Source organism: Zea mays, chromosome 5 (genome assembly GCF_902167145.1).
Source record: "Zea mays cultivar B73 chromosome 5, Zm-B73-REFERENCE-NAM-5.0, whole genome shotgun sequence".
Taxonomy (NCBI): Eukaryota; Viridiplantae; Streptophyta; class Magnoliopsida; order Poales; family Poaceae; genus Zea; species Zea mays.
The window spans coordinates 207,183,107-207,199,805 of record NC_050100.1 but is presented as its reverse complement, the minus strand read 5'-3'; the positions used below and the strand labels follow the sequence as shown (position 1 = coordinate 207,199,805).

At 43.0% G+C, this 16,699-nt stretch overlaps 1 protein-coding gene across 4 annotated transcripts; it reads right to left on the bottom strand.

The window, feature by feature from the left end:
- Window positions 1-6,300: 6,300 nt before the first annotated feature.
- On the bottom strand, window positions 6,301-15,161 carry LOC100501391 (uncharacterized). 4 transcript variants are annotated; one of them, XR_552473.2, is made up of 12 exons: window positions 14,376-14,691; window positions 12,756-13,113; window positions 11,927-12,083; window positions 11,622-11,841; window positions 11,173-11,226; window positions 11,025-11,104; window positions 10,497-10,774; window positions 9,990-10,391; window positions 9,556-9,905; window positions 9,244-9,471; window positions 6,961-7,521; window positions 6,301-6,712 (listed from the first exon to the last, which is right to left on the bottom strand). XR_552473.2 is itself a non-coding variant. In XM_035958769.1 (11 exons), exons 2-11 carry the CDS (start codon window positions 13,009-13,011, stop codon window positions 7,189-7,191), a joined length of 2,358 nt encoding a protein of 785 aa, XP_035814662.1. In that variant the 5' UTR covers window positions 13,012-13,113; window positions 14,708-15,161; the 3' UTR covers window positions 6,795-7,188. The 4 variants fall into 4 exon arrangements, 2 of the variants coding, with proteins under 2 accessions (XP_035814662.1, NP_001349496.1); XR_004849248.1 differs by lacking the exon at window positions 14,376-14,691 and adding an exon at window positions 14,708-14,888 and having other exon boundaries at window positions 6,334-6,712; XM_035958769.1 differs by lacking the exons at window positions 6,301-6,712; window positions 14,376-14,691 and adding an exon at window positions 14,708-15,161 and having other exon boundaries at window positions 6,795-7,521.
- Window positions 15,162-16,699: the final 1,538 nt, after the last annotated feature.

Genomic DNA, 16,699 nt, shown 5'->3' with positions numbered 1-16,699 from the left:
TGACATCAAGCTTGATATTGTTTCCCTCCCCCATCTCATAGTAGGATGGCAACCGGGAATTCTCCATCAGGTTTTGTCTCTCCATCTTCGTCCCCGCGATAAAAAAATATTCCCCATGAGGATTCCCACGAACTCTTGTGGGGGATATTTCTTCCTCATCCCCGTTCCCCCATGGATAGATTCACGTCGGGGGATCCCCGCTTAAATTATAATCATGACATACTTTCTTTATTATTAATACAAAACAATGTCACTTATACACATTGTCAGATATAAGAAATCATTATGTGTACATCAAAATAAACACATTTGTACAGCGAGTCGTCTCTTCAAAAGTTAATTATTTATTTTTATTATTATGTATTGCATGAAAACATCATGATAGGTAAGTTTAACGGGTCCTCGTCCCCATTTACCCGTCGGGAGAGGATTTTTTTCCACTTACATCCTCGTGCCCGGGGGAGAACCTTCTCCACTTACATCCTCGTGCCTGGGGGAGAACCTTCTCCATCCTCATCCCCTAATGAAGTAATTTCCCACGGGGAATCAGAGATCGAGACCCCATTGTTATCTCTATATGAGAGCAAGGCTAATTGAGCAGCCGCCTAATGGCTCTATGCTTTTGCCACATCATGAGAGGCGCCAACAATAAAACCGGCACTTACAGTAAAATAACTCTTAGATAATTTTGAGTGATTGTAATAAATTTAAAACATTTAATGCTTGCAGGAGGCTAAAGTATAGGACGGGGAGAAAGGGGAAAACACCAACTATACAGCCTATAGCACTCTGCCACCTAGGACTGTAATAACATGGAACTGGTTAGAGCCTGCATAGTCAGTCTTATTAGCAGGCTTCGTAGTCTGTCAGAGCAAAACGTTTGTCCCATTGCCATGTAGCGCCGGAATTCAAAAGTTCAGAAGTTATTTTTTTTAAAGCTCGGGTCAACTAGTGACAGAAATACATAAAAAAATATAGTTCAAAAGTTACATGACGATGCACATAAATAGAAATAACATACGAAAAACGCCATTGTGAAGCAATATCTTTTTTTTCTTCATCAATTATTTTAAGTGAATAGATAGAGCGTACTATAAGAATGAAAAACATGTATTAACTATTTGAAACATGTAACAAAGACAATGTAAATAAAGTTTTAGAATATGGACTGCGTAAATAGCATCGGAACGAGAGCAGTGAACGTTCACCCGTCAAAGACGAGTGTTCATATGAAGTTTAAGAGAAGAAGGGATAAAAATGGAGTTGGAAGATCGAACAGAGGCAACATACAATTACACCCATAAAAATAGATATATATCAAACAACTCGAATGACAAAACATTAGTACAAAGTAGCTCTATAGTAACGGTTGTAAATATATTTTCACTGGCGTTTCTTAGAAACGTCGGTGCTAAAGGCCAGTAAAAATCATTATTTTAACAGGCGGGTAACCGAGGACCGCCAGTGAAAATCGATTTCCACTGGTGGTTGAGTTAAGAAAACCGCAAGTGCAAATCGATTTTCAATAACGGTCGACGTAATAAATACGCTAGTAAAAATTATTTTCAGAAACATTAAACGAGTTTTTAAAACAACAAAAATTTTATTTGAGGAGAAGACTTAGGCCACCCGTCCGTCTACGTCGAAGTCGCAAGTCTCGCCATTTATCGCACGCTACACGGTTGTTAGGAATCGAACGGTCAACCTCACCCTCACGTGTACCCTTCACTACCACTCTACCTATAACATAATTTGTGTCTAGTTTGTAGTTTTTTTCCCACATATTACAGCCATTTGAGTGTAAATTACTTGTTTGAGACAGTAAACGAATTCAAATAAAAAAGTTGTCAACTACAAAGTTAATAACTTTTGAAGTTCTACAATTTTCATTTTGACACTTTTTTCATCCGAGATAGTTTGCAAAATTTTAATTTTAAATTTGACATACTTAGATTCAATTTTTGAGAACAGAAATGAGTTCAAATAAAAAAAATTGTCAACTACAAAGTTTCATAACTTTTATAAATCTACAACTTTTATTTTGGTGGTTTTATCATATGAGGTCGTTTGAAAAACTCGAAAAATTAAGGATAAAAATGATTCTAGTGACGGTTCCTTAAGAAAACCGCATATGATTTTTAGTGGCGGTTTTCTTAAGGAACCGTCACTAAAAATAGCACAGACGGTTGATAACCGAATCTGTTTGTAAAAATATATCGTCCTGCAGACTTTGATCTTTTTCTACTAGTGAAATATGAATATGTTATTTCGAACAAAACCACCATTCGTTTCATAGGTCATGAGCTGCTGTGTGCATGTGTATCGAAACACTAATTTACTGGTAGACCATAATTAAATTCATCAGTTGAAGCTGCTCACCGGCCATAGATCTCAAATATAATTTAGATTGGAACCTTTTGGAGACGAAACTGTCCCAAACAAGCGTACCTCCCAATCTTCCACTATACTGGTCGATAGTATTCCCCTGATGCGTGACTAACAGTACATGCAATTTTCCCAACATCGCGACGTACGGATCCTGCATGAAATGGAACCCTTCGCGGCCACGCGTGGTGGATGCAGCAGTGCAACAATCAACACAGCGAGCAGCTACATGTAGTGACAGGAAGAGCGGAGGGAGGGGGGGGGGGGGGGAACTGAAACTGCACTGATGAGCAATTTAAGGGCATGTTCGGTTACATCAATCCAGAGGGGGATTGGAGGGGATTAAATCCCCTCCTAGTTAAAAATGACTAGGCGGGGATTTAAACCCCTCCAATCCCCCTCTGGATTGGTGTAACCGAACAAGTCCTAAAGGGGGGGGGGGGGGGGGGGGGGGGGGGGGGGATGAAACTGCACTGCGATGCACGCTTCTAATCGAATTTCAGACAGAAACCCTAGTACCTTGCTTCTATGAATGTTTTTTTATCCATCCATGGGCGTGCTATGCATGCATGTACTTTAGTCATATATATGGTCAAGACCGAACAGCGCTAGCTGGTGAGCAATTGAGCAGGCATGCATACATGTCCTGTTGTATATCCGATTTAAGTGCTAATAGCTAGCTGCTGTTTTCCCGATCAGAAACCTTACGAACATCTATCTACTCGGAACCGACGGACGGAGTACGTGCATGCCCAACTGTCCGCGGACACTACTGATGCTGAAGCTAGAGCGATTCCCCGACTCCTAGACTTGTTCGGTTCTACTCCAATTCATATGGATATGGATTGAGAGGGATTGAGAGATTTTCAATCCCTATTAAGTTAAAATATCTCTCAATCAATATTAATTCTCTCCAATACATATGAATTGAAAATAACCGAATAAGTCTTTTTCGTGTGACTGACGTGTGCAGAAAAGAGGAGACATGCACGCATTGGCATTGCCTAATACTGTAGTCCGTATAATGGGCATGCTATTCCAACCAGAGAAGCGTTGCCCGAGCAACCGAATAATAAGCCGTAGCAGTGGTAATTGTAACATACGTAGTACTGTAGTAACAAGAACAGTCCCCGGCATCTGCACGGATGGGGACAGCGGCAGCTAGCCCCTCTTCTCGGACGGAGCTGTTTGTGACTGCGATGTGGAGTCAGTCCCACACACACACACATTAAGCGCGGGGTCGCCTCCATCACCGCCGGTAAAAATGATTCCGCCTCCATCACCGCCGTGGTCGCATGCCTCGTGGCCGGCCGGCGTCGGTCCCACCCATCATCTCGCCAGGAGCGGAGCCCCACCGTCCGTGTCCCGGTCCAGCTACCGACAGTCAAAACCGCACCCTTTGCCCGCAATTTGACTGTCAGATGCAGATGCATGGGGGTATACATACATACTGCTGCTGCGCGCAGGTACAGACGTACTACAGTGCACCACCGTGACATGCATCGTACGTGCTGGCAGTAGTAGCAAACCCTCACGGATTAGAGAAATCAGGACACCGGATTCCGTGCACGGACAAGACGAATAAGTAACTTATTAATCCCGTGACGTTGACATGGAGAAACGACGACTCATCAGTCAAATGGCAACGCGATACGCTCGTGCTGCCACGAGGGGGTACTGCTGCTGCATTAAGCAATTCATGAACTGAAAAAAGAAAAGAAAAAAACAGTACAAGCCACTACGGAACAGATCTGATTTGATCTAGCAAGCAGGCAGGAATAGCCGAATAGGATATATAATATATATGGCGATACCATACCCACAAGGGGCATGATTGCTCATTACTATATTAGGAAGCCTGGTCTGCTTACCAACAGGTAGTATCTTGTTTAAGCAGGATTTGGGTGACTAACCCAGTGGACGTCTTTAGAGTTTAGACATAGCATGACAAGGAGCGTCCGCTTTCTTTTTCAAGGTATAATAGATAGGCGAGCTGATGATTACTAGGGGTGGCGCACCACACGGGCAAGGACGTACGCGCACTCTGCATTGCGGTCTATATGTCTCCTCCGCAGCGTTTCTGCACTGCCTGACTAGTGACTACATAAGTTTAGTTTCATTCGGTCGTGCAGAACTTCAGTCAGAACTAAAACCAACCTGCAGAATCTCTGTGCTGTTTGGTTGTAGGATCAGTACCGCGCTGACGTAATAGGAATGAAGTTGCAGCCAGCGTACGGCGAAGTTGTTTGTCTCAACAAGTAACGGCGTTTAATAACACAGCGTCCCTCCATGCCCTAGCATTATCTCACTCCTACGCCGGTAGTCCGGAACCAAATGTACGTATAATGCAGCGTGATTCGCTGACACTGGTGACCACATCCCACGCCGCCGAATGAGTCCCACTACTGAACACCACCTGCGTGCGTTGGCAAACCTTCCTTGCGCGCGTGAATCGGATACTATAACCATTAGACCGTCTGCTGCAGTAATTTACCCATAGTTTACCAAAAGCGAGGTGTTTGTATGCAAGGATTTGGTCCATGGTGCTGATCGAGCAGTGGGCAGGTAGGTCAACATATGGAGTCCTTCAACTCTGTGGCCTTTAATGGTTTGTCTCCTTTCAGAGTGTGGTCACATCTGGTTGAGGATTTTGATATCCATTCATGGCCAGGCAGAGGCAGATGCCATGCAGCAATTTACTCAACAAGGTACACGCATCAGCGTACACTGCTTGCGTGCATAGCATGGGCCTATGCTGAAGCCAGACCACGGAGCCCACAGGCCACAGAGGCGCAGAAAATATTGGAATGAAGCGTCATCTGGCTAACACATTACACAACCCCGCCGCCAACTTAAATCCGGCAGAGTGCCTGCAAAGGGAAACAGGGAGGGCAAGCCATGGCTCGACAGGCCCACTCTCTAAGTCTCTATTAGACCATACCAGTATGTGAGCCAGTTGCAGCTTTCGAATACCACATGCAACCTAGCAGTAGGCAGAAACCATAAGACATTAAAACTGGAAGAGGTCTGCCTGAGTTATTATCATGATCGACAATAGGCACATGCAAAAAGTGGCGGATGGTAATTCTTCTTAGGAGATTTAAGAGTTCTATAGACTATGACCATGGTGGCGACTGTGTGGGAAAGGTTGAGATAGGATCGTTTTTTCCTTTTATATTAGTTGGACATGATTCGGAAGTGCCTAATGCGCGGGCAATGATGCAATTTCTACATTCCATCAGAAGATTGTTTGCTGCAATTAGTCTAGACACTGAAACCACGGTTGTTTCCTAATTAAGATATGGAAGATTTGTTAGATAAGAGATGGCATGAAAACGAAGGCACCTTAGGCGCACTTGTAGTTATTGTGAAGCATATCTTCGCCTCAATGCTGCACCCGTCATCAGATGAGGCTGACATGATAGCCGAATAGAAAACAGGACAAGCACAAAGTGCAGTCTTCTTGGGGTCATGCCAAAGCTTCAGTCAGCAGTTCAGCACTCGCGTTTAATCATCATCGACATGGGAGAGTGGCAGCAAAGAGAATCCCTCTTTCTTTTTTTTTACTTGTCTTTAAAGACATGCTATGATTTGATGACATGTATTTTTTTAGAACATGCACAAAAGAATGAAAAGTGAATGAGCAAAGTGAGAAAGATATCAAATCTTTCCATATGAACCCCATCATGAGTTTTTAGTGAAGGGCTAGCCTCTTTACCGAGGTAAAGCGCCATAGTCGTGCAAAAATCACACCAAACTGTAGAGTTTATGGCTCTTTTATGCCCTCGTCATTAAGTTTTCAATTTGTCTTCAGGTGGAGCAGAATGATGGTCTGTGGGTAAGTGGAAGAAACCCAGCACAGGACTGAGTAATTTATACGTTATGCAATGCAAAGCTAACTATATGAGGTATATATTGACTAATTTGCAGAATTTTGTAAAAGCGTCGAGACAAGGAACATCAAGTAATTTCTGCATAGACTACCTAAAGCATTATGGAGAATTATAATGGACGAATTCATTCTACAAATAGAAGCTACTTAGGGGACAAATCAAATTGCCTACTTTGCTAACCAACCAGACATATGATCAAATTAAAATAATTGTCTAACCAAATATTATATCCTGAACTTAAAAGAGAAAGTAAATCTTATGTGACAGATTTCAGTAGACCAGGATCTAACAGCAAGAAGTTGCTCCTTTATTCCTTCTGTTGTATCCACTTTCTATAGAACATGATTGATTCGAGCATTTGCATGCGCTTCAACATTATCACAAAGCATCTACTTTGTTGCATATGCAACATGACAGTCAGTGGAAGTGAATTCCTGTCAGCATCAAACGATTTATTAACATATCAAAGTTATCAACACATCTGAGGACAAATGTACCGGTGCCAACAACTGAACAAGAATAAGAATTGCAAATGGTTCCAGATTATAATGAGCAAAAGACTGACTTGTTAAAAAAAATGTACAATGTCCATTTCGTATGAGGATCTATTAAAGCATTCTAGGTACAGGTGTATCTGTGGTGGAAAAAGAATGAACCAAATTGTTAAAAGTAGTAGACTAACCTATTCACAGTGGAAAACCTACAAAGAAAGGAAATAAGTGATGTGCAGCTACGGATCATCAGAAAAATCGCCTATGACCTGGCAATAGAATCATAAAATCCAGCCATAACAGTGCCTCCATTGGAGACCTGTAGATAGAATCAGTTCTGAACCATCCAATGAAAAAAGAGCTTTCATCTTCCAGAAGTTACGATTGATGTTAGCAGTTAGCACCAAGAGCAGCATACTTCATTGAGTATGCTGACTAGCCAAGTCAATGTCCTCCTGGAACCTATAAGATATTTCCACTTCAGAAACAGTGCTTGGGAAGGATGGGCCACGAATTTTCAAGCGTTTCGGCCCAAGATCTACAGATGGAGACAGGTAACTGCAACCGATAGATTTCTGGCCGAAAGCAACTTCATCTTCCACATTTTTTGCATCTAGCTGATCTACATTCATTTTTTGTTTGCTTCGATTGATGAAATTATCTGTATTTCCAGAAATGAAGTCAAGGCAATGTGATTCAGTTGCGTTCTCTTGTCTGTCATCTGAACAGGCTTTCTTTAACCGTCTTAAAGCCTAGCAACACAAACAATGAGTAAGCCATTAGTAAAAGAGTAGGCAGTATGAGTGAAGCTAAATATTGAAAGTTCTGAAAAAGGGTTTCACAGTTGTCCAACCATTCAATAAAAATTTCTTGTTAAGTAACTTGGTTTAATTGCTATTTCTGAGCAGTTATCCTTGTCTAAAGTCTCTCCATGTTTGATTGTTTCAACCTCCTTAATCCATCGTTTAGGTTTAGTGATCATTTTACAAATAGTTTTTGAAATAGATCTTAGCAACTAGGAGAGTTGTACATGCAGTACCATAGATTTGATAAGCCAATCTCCATAGCAGGTTACAGTCAAACCTGTTTGAGGCTGTCCACAACTTTATCGTGCATACAGGGAAAAGATCTTTGGGTACATTAAATAGATTAAAGGATTGGTATAAGATGATGGTTCTTTTATTTTAAAGATAATTATATACAACTCAGGAAATAAGGTTTCGAAAATACTAGCACAACTAAGGTCTGTTTGATTTAGCTTTGAATTTTGGATTCTAGTTCGAAAAGCTGAAGATAAAATAAACAGGATGTGTTTTAAAAGTAGATTGTTAGAACCCAAGAATAAAGATTTTAATAATCTGCAATATGCAGCTAGATTTTAAGAATCAAAGCTAAAACAAACAGGCCCAGAAACTGTTCCAGGTCGACTGTTTAAGTCCAATACAACGTCCTGTATCAATAAGTTAATTAATTAAAATAACCTTCATTCAGATACAGGTAAATTATGTATTAAGAAATGTCCTGCCCGTGATTATTACTACTGTGGCCATGTGGACGAGGACCCTTCACAACAGGTTTAACAGCAATGTTTAAAAAACTTTGATCTGCATGGGTAAGACAGCCCACATACATTGTATTAAGAGAAGACCTTCTTACATAGGTCGAGAAAACTCTCAAACCCCCCTATCTCTACCCTGCTTATACACAGTGGCACCGTACCTCATGTGAAATTGACCACGACCAGGACCGAACCTTAAACCTGTGCTTTGACGTGGGGCAAACCAAAGGGAATTTTTTCAATCCTAGCCTGAAATTCGCTCCTGCGGTGAGACAAAACTCAGGACCCGAGGAGTGCTACTCAGACCACCTCTCAGCTAGAGGCCCTTTCGCGCTTAGCAGAGTTGGTTAGATGGTCTGAGTAGCACGCCGCAGGTTCAAAGTTCGAATCCTAGTGGGAGTGATTTTTAGTTTGAGGTTAAAAAAGGTCACTCGCGGATTCCTTTGGTTGTGTGCACATGAGATAGATACCACGAACCAGAATTGTACTTGTATACAGTTCACTTACAACAAACCCAGTTCTTGGATGTGTTAGATTAGAGGTTGAGTTGTATTAGTTGAGTGAGTCCTGAAAATAAGAAGGGACATTTTATCCTGGAAATCAAGCAAACATCTTATATATCTTAAGCCCTATTATTCTCTCAGCCGTACTCTTGTTCTGACCTCCTACTCCAATGCTCCCTCAAACCATGCTTTCCTTTTTTTCTCGAACTACGCAGGAGATTTGCGTGTCATTTTATTAAGGAGGGAAAACATGGGTCCGGCTAGAGCCTCCCTTAGCACGACATTTAACATCACATGACCAATCTAGTCATTATTTGTCGAAGTTTAAAAATTCTTGGCTACAAATATACTGCCGTGACATCCACTCTTAAATGGAGCAGTTAAACTAATCAAAATCACAAAAGTAACAGTACCTGATTCTCAGTTAAAGTTATTGTTAGATCTTCTGAACATCTTTTCTCCATAACTATGCTAGATCGTCTCTTAACTCTAAATACCTCACAGTCAGAATCATCAGTATCCTGAGCAGCCAATTTGTCAGTTGAGAATGCTTGATCAGATGTACATAAAGGATAAACACTAAGCGTTCCATTCTCTGGACATGAGCTAGAGTATGTTCTTTGCTTAGAACTAGTACACTCCTGCAAAAATAAAGTTAACATAAAATTTTTAATTCGCCCAAATAATACACAGAAAAACAGAAGTAGAGAAGGTAAGCATCATACATCACTTTGTGTAGAATACTCATGGGGTCCATGTGCAGAAGTTATTGTTGATAATGTAGGATATGGCTTATTCAGATCATATCCAAGAACATCTACCTCTGAAAAGGTACGAAGTTCAGGGGATGTATCAATTAGGATCTTGCAGTATGGAAAGTATTTAGCATTGTGGTCAATGCCATTGGACAAGTAAGGATGCATGTTATAGCCATCATTTTGAGACATTTGTTTTCCTACTTCATCCAGTATTCCAATTTCCTCAAACTTCTTTGATATTTCCTCCAATTCAAAGATGTCTTTCCTCACAAAAACAACACGGTCGCAGTTGCAAGAACACTTACTAATCTCTTCCTCTTCAAAACAAGGTAAACAAGTAAACAAGATGATCATAAATAAAGCAATATCTGTAATCTGTAATAAGTGCAAAACGACCTTACCATGACAAAGGCAAATTGCATCTGCTCTGCAGTTACACATAATGTGAGCTACATAGCAGTCACGTTTGCATATCCCACAGAGAACTGTGGCATCAATGTCTGCTTTATAGCATGTACGGGCACCCATTTTCACAAGCAACCAACGAACACGGTGTTGGAACCGCATCAACTGCACAAAGGGACCCTTCATATAGCTCTGTATATGTGTGCCTCCAGTTAATGTTACATTTCCGTGTTCAAACAAGGAAAACTCATTAGCACAAAATGTTGCTTCTTTACAAAGAAGCTCCTCATAAGGTAATACTGGTATCCTCTTAAGAAGTGCATAATGTTGACTGGCAACTGCTCCTAGAGGAAACCATTCGCCCGTAGCAAAATTTACTGCCTCACCACAATTGAAACCTGACATTTTTTCAATGGTTTTCCATAAATCATAAAATAAAATGGAAGATTCAAGATCTTGAAAAGAAAGTGAATGACTGCAGGTAATTGCATAAGAGATCTTACCATGGCTGAAACCAGAATGATAAGCTCGGGGAAACGTTACAACAAACTCTCCAGGTTTCTGTATGGCTCTATAGACTGGAACATGATGATCCAGTAAAATATTAGGTGGGAAGATTGTAGTCTTTCCCAACAGAACATCAAATGCTGCACTTTCCCCTTCACCTGATAAAATTTCGTGATCATATACATGCTCACGTACCACTTTCTCAAAATCAGAAGCAGCACTTCCTGGAATACCATACCATGTTTTGGGGGCTCCACAGTGGTGATAGTTAATACTGGAAAGAATGACAGACATGTCAAGAAGCAGTATCATGCAAAGAATAATGACAAAAATATAGTGGGAATATTTTCATTTATACCGCCACTTGATATGTGCACTTTATCTATACCATCAGCCCGTTTCAATGACATGTAGGATAAGACACCACGACATTGACTAGCTTGGTGGTATAGATGAACAGTCCCCCCCCCCCCCCCCCTCAAGAATCAAGTGGCGGTATGGAAAAAAAATCCCATATCATGCACCTGTACAGGTAATGATCTTCCACATGCCAGGCAAACATACTAAAGAGCATCCCAATATACAGCATTGGATCTGTTATTCCCTGAAAATATATGAAATGTAAGTAACTGAAAAAAGCAGGATGGAAATTCATCACTGTGGTCTACTCACTGGAACTGCAGCTCTGAGAAGACGCAGCGTAGAGTTCGGCAACCGTGAGAATCTCTGGATCAAAGCACGGACAAAAATACTTTATGACATCATCATCATTGCCAGAAATGATCATAAAACATATCAGGGTTAGAAATCTTGATGAAGAAATAACAGCAGGAATGTGATTTCTTGAACAGAAGAATGTTCCCATTGTTTACCAAATACTCATACAAATTAGACAGGCTACATTTACTATTTTAGACTGATCCCTACTGTGTAATGATCAAAGAAAAATCGTGTATATCACTTGAAGACAAGTTTTCAGCAGAGTCATGACACAGAATATCAGCAGATTGTATCCAGCCTATACGGCAAAATAGGTAAAGCAGTGCAAGATAAGTTTTAGGCATTGCGTAAAATTAAGAGGTACATAAATGTCTGTACAAACTGGGCCACAAAATAAGTACCTTCAAGTTCCATTTGCTTCTCCCAAGTTGGTCATGAGAAGAAGAAGAAAATGCGCTACCATCGATATCACATGCATACTCAACAGACTCCATCTTGCCAAAAGCTATTTCATGCCAAAACTCCTCTTCCATATACCTTGATGGAAGACAAGCAGCACTAGAGTATCTCCGTACAAATTCTTTATTTGCCATCTTCTCGAACTCCCGAAATGTGTACTTTCTGATAATTTATGCTAACATATTATTAAATAGAGACAATTAAAATCGCATATCGTGCACTATGCAATATGAATGGCCTTACAAACCTTCCACTCATAAAGAAGGCAAACTTGTCATCCTTGGTCCATTCAGCAAGACGGAGAGGCTGAACTCTGGTCGTAAACTTAATCCCACCTAGTTCCTTCATTAGTACAGTGCCCGCAGGTACTGAAGCAGAGACAGGTGAAATGATCTTGCATATACCTAGGAAATTGCACATGGTCACAACAACACAATATTCACATAAACTTACTTCAAAATCCATAATCAGAGTTGTGAACAATTCCATGTGTGAGCATTGATTCATCTTTTTTTAGCAGGCACATGAAACTTAAAAAAACATTATTTTATAGCACACTGACGAAGATTATGAACACATGCTACAGCAACCAAAGGAACTGTATGATTCAGATCTGAGCGAATTATTTTTTTAAAAAAAACACGCAGGAGAACTGCGCATTTGAATATATTAGGAGGATAGAAATAGAGGTCTAAAAATAGACCGAACATCCAGAGTGAGCGCATTATTTAAGGATCGAGATTTATGGGGCACATCACAGAAAGGCTGCTAGCAAAAAATGCTTCTGAGATGCCAAAACATGCAAGGGGCAATACTTAGGTATCTAAAGTTCACATTTATCTTGGTAGGTCCCTACACTTGAACAATTTGCCACCTGAGACAATTTAGTAGTTTAGGGACAAAAATGGCAACACTGTGTAAGTATAGCAACTTTCGTTGCAAGTTTCTTCATGTCGTGTTCATCAGTTCATGCAACTACATCTGTTAGCCATTAGTTCTCTGTCTATCATCATTATCAAGATTTGACCTTGTTAGAAGAATATAATCAACTAAGGATACAGAGAAGCAACTATCACCATATTTTGCAGCCACAGGGGCAATTTTGCTGAGATAAACCAGAGGATCCTCAAACTCCTGGGTTGATGGAGAAAATACAGGGCAATCTGGAATCTCATCAATCCAATCTAGGCTAGATAGATCAAATTTCTTTACTCTGTGTTTCAAGAATGGGTCTCTCATGGACCCTGCCTCTCTCAGTGATGCATCACAACTCCTGCGCAGCCTTGCCCCGTATGACACAGATTTCAGAGAAACTCCGTCCTTCCCCGCCATTATCCTGGAGGCATTGGTCCCTTGATCTAAAAATCCAGAGCACAATGACTGAAGCCACGTATCCTTTGCAGTCCCCAGCTCAAGAGAACCGGTCTCCTTGATCTAAGCACATAAGAAGAAGCAATCACTGATTTTGTTAGAGCACTGTATACACATTGCACTACTAAATTATAGCTAGAAATGGCATATTGTAATGGAAGATGCCAAACTAAAGTGAAATGGACATAGCTTAAAGAGTTTGTCTCAGCTGATGTAAACAGAATATCGCAACCCAAAAAGGAAGAGTCTAATCGAACAAATGTAAATAAGCAATTCATGAACATGTGTCAATTGTGCTTACTTTTCCACACCACTCTATATGCCCAAAGGTCAGAGCTGAATTCTACAAAAGGCGAGCAGTCACTAAATTTGTTCCCATAATAAAAGCCACTGTAGCCACGCGGGTGGCAATACCTAGGACTAGGATACACGTAGTACGATGCTGAAAAAGTCAAACTCTCCTGTTTATACAGAGGAGAATCCAACAGTTGTGCACCACAATCACAAAATATAGGAATGCATCCATTTAGTTCAAAATTCCTTCTCAGATCACCCACAGTTCACGTGAATAAAAGAGCTCATATTCAGAACACTAGAGCTATAGCCCGCGAATCACATCATATCAAACCTATCGACGTAGAATAGCAGAAATGCAGGCAAAAATAGCAACTGAAGTGGTCAAACCCTTTCCAGAAATTGGTCAAATCTATGGAACAGTTCGAATTTATAAACACCTCAAAACTAACCGTGAAAGTAAATGTTTGCCACATTAGGCTCAGTTCTACAATAAATTGTCTGAAGCAAATTCGTCGCCCGGAAAGGAACAGGCGCGCCAATAGTAAGAGGACTAGCGGCACCACGCGAAACTACGGGTTAAGCGAGCTGCTACAGAACACATAGAATCAGGCGAGCGCGGGAAGTCGCGAAATTATACCCCGCATATGCAGGCACTGCAACCCATCTCTACCAAACATCCGGCAAATCACAATTTGAAGGGGAAACACAAAATTAAAAAAAACGATTGGGACGGATTTCGACAACGAACCGCCAGAATTGCAGGGTTAGTTGATCACCAAAACGGCACTCCCGGTTCGAGGCGAATAGAATCGTATGACTCGAAACAAACAAAATAATGATACTAACATGAGCGGAGTCCACAAGGCCAAGTCAATTCTGACGAATCAAACAGTTCCCGAGTTTTTTCTGCGCAAATTCCATAGAAAACAAACTCCCGCATCCTCTCAAACAAACCCAACCACCCAGAGCGCTGGTGCACATGCTCGCCAATTCCCGACTAGCAACCCACAAACCCGCAGATCGCTCACCGTATCATCTCGGCGCGGCCTCCCGGCCCGAGGCCTCCTCAAACGGGGACCCACATTCCCCTGAGGCGGCCGCTACCGGCGTCCCCAGCGCGCTCCGATCCGCGCCCGCCCCTGCTCCGGTAACGCCGCGCTCCCGAGCGCACGGAGGTGGCTCCAGAACTCCGGAACGGCGCAGACTACGGATCCCGCGTAGGCGTCGGAACCAAACCAAGGCGAAGGAGGGAGCGCCCGCGGCGGTGCTCCGGCGAGCGGCAGGAGGAGGAAAAAGAGGCGGAGGATGAAAGGAGAGGAAGGGAAAAAAGTGCGGGTGATATTTAATAAGCGATAACTACCTGTACTGCCGGACGCGGATGGCGTTCGGGCCTCGCTGATCCAACCGCCGCGCCACAGCTAATGTGCGGATTATTAGAATGTGGGTTCGGACTGCACTTTTTTTTTTCTTTTCTTTTCCGGTGGATGGGGGTAGTTGTGGTTGCAGGTCGTCGTCACGGGCCGTCTTCTTCCTCTTCCCCCCGGCGGCACCAATTACTGCTCTGCCCTCCGTCAGGTAATGTATGGTGTACAAGTAGTTGGACTGTCCGGCTACTAGGAGCAGGGGCTCTAGCCTTCCAGCTGGGACCTCTCTAGAAACATTAGGTTTGCCGGGGTGGGGCGGAGCACCGCAGATTAGCACGGAGAGCCATGTTAACGTCATCTGTTCAGTAGCGTAGAGGGGATTAATAACGAGACCGTGTTACAAGCATGCGACTTTTCAGACCCCGGATTAAAAGGAAGAAGCGAAGCATCTCGTTGCCTCCCCCAGCACGTTGTTGTCTCCCTTTTTTTTTTCCCCACATGCTGGTTATCTGAGCTTGAGAAGCTCTTGGTTGTGTTCTTTTCTCGTTGTGCGCCGTGCCGATTATGCCTTTTAATTTATCACACATTTCGATTTCGGCGGAGCAGCATCGCGGCGGCCGCCCCCTCGCCGTCGCCGAAATCAGGCTTGTCGGCAGCGAATCCGCGCGTCCATTGCCATCACGTTTTGGGAATTCGCGATGGAGGATCGGTGCGGTATTCTCTCTCGGTCTCGGTCACAGAAAGCCGCCCGTTTTGGATGGACCAACATTTCCGCGGCCGTGGCCAGGTGCACAACGCCGCAAGCAGAGCGTGGATCCAAAACCACATCCCTCCGGCCTCCGCTGTAAAGTTTGAGGCGTCGGACGCAAAGCGTAGGCGTGTATAGCTAGCTGCCAGATAGGTAAAGAGGAATCGCTCTCTGAGAAAAATATATGTAAATACCAAGTACTACTAGCAAAAAAAAATAATTGTATAAAAAAGGTACTTGTCTGCCATTGAACTGTACCAGCAAATTCTAAAAGGACGACGGCCTTGATTAGAGGGAAAGTACCGCACCACAGAGCAGTTAGGCTTTATACGATTGCTTGGAGTAGGGATCGTGTTCGTGTCCCTGTGAAATAAGGAAAGGCTGGATGGATGGCTCTGAGTCTGAGTAAGGGGAGGGGGGATGACGTGGAAGAAGCAAATAATTGAAGTGAAGTGGAGAGCAAAGTGGCATCTCTGCCCCCGCTTGAGATGTTGGATCCTTTTATTTTATTTTATTTTTCGTTTCACTCTACTTTCGGCCAGCTCCTGCTCTGTCAAGTTGGCCACCCCATCCACGGAAGAAAAACGAGTAGTACTCCAAAAGGCCGCTTTTGATGTTAATGGCATACGCTGACTTTGAGTAGAATATAACCTTGCCCCCCCCCCCCCCCCCCCCCCCCCCCCCCCCTATGCACGCACATGTTTTAATCCTTCTATGGTGTACGTGTACCCACGCACACGTAGGGAAAACGCTGCGGATAGGAAGACTGTTTCAGGTAGGAGTAGGACTATAGATAGATGGCGGACGAGTTTCAGGAGACCTGGCATGCAGGAGAGCCACACGCAAGAACAGGCCGGGACTGCGGCAGGTTAGATATATGAAGCAACAGTGCTTTCGCATCGATTGCTGAGCAGTCTCTACCTGGGGCCCTGGGGGCCGGAGACCAGAACAGCTATGACTATGAACACCTGAAACAACTTAAAAGATAAGTTTTGTTCATCCGACTAACGACTGTGGGGGGGTTTGGTCGCTCGCTCCGCTCGCAAGGGCAGATGGCCCTTTCCAAAACCAAAGTCTGCAGGGTCAGGGTGGCTGCACCTGCAGGCACTGTTCCCGTCAGCTCCGCCGCGCCTGGTTCAGTTGGTTGAGAATATCTATCGCCTTGTATTTCCAAAGTGCCGTCGCTCTCTGCGCACTCCGCCGGACAGCGACGCGGCAGGCCTGGGCGCCTGGCGACCCC

Bases quoted from the DNA above. Each gene is read 5' to 3' on its own strand.
- LOC100501391 (XM_035958769.1), bottom strand. From the start codon at position 13,011: ATGGCGGGGAAGGACGGAGTTTCTCTGAAATCTGTGTCATACGGGGCA. The intron at 12,084-12,755 runs GTGATAGTTGCT...GCAATTTCCTAG, and splicing joins CCCTGTGGCTGCAAAATATG to GTATATGCAAGATCATTTCA. The intron at 7,522-9,243 runs GTACTGTTACTT...TTGTGTTGCTAG, and splicing joins TAACTTTAACTGAGAATCAG to GCTTTAAGACGGTTAAAGAA.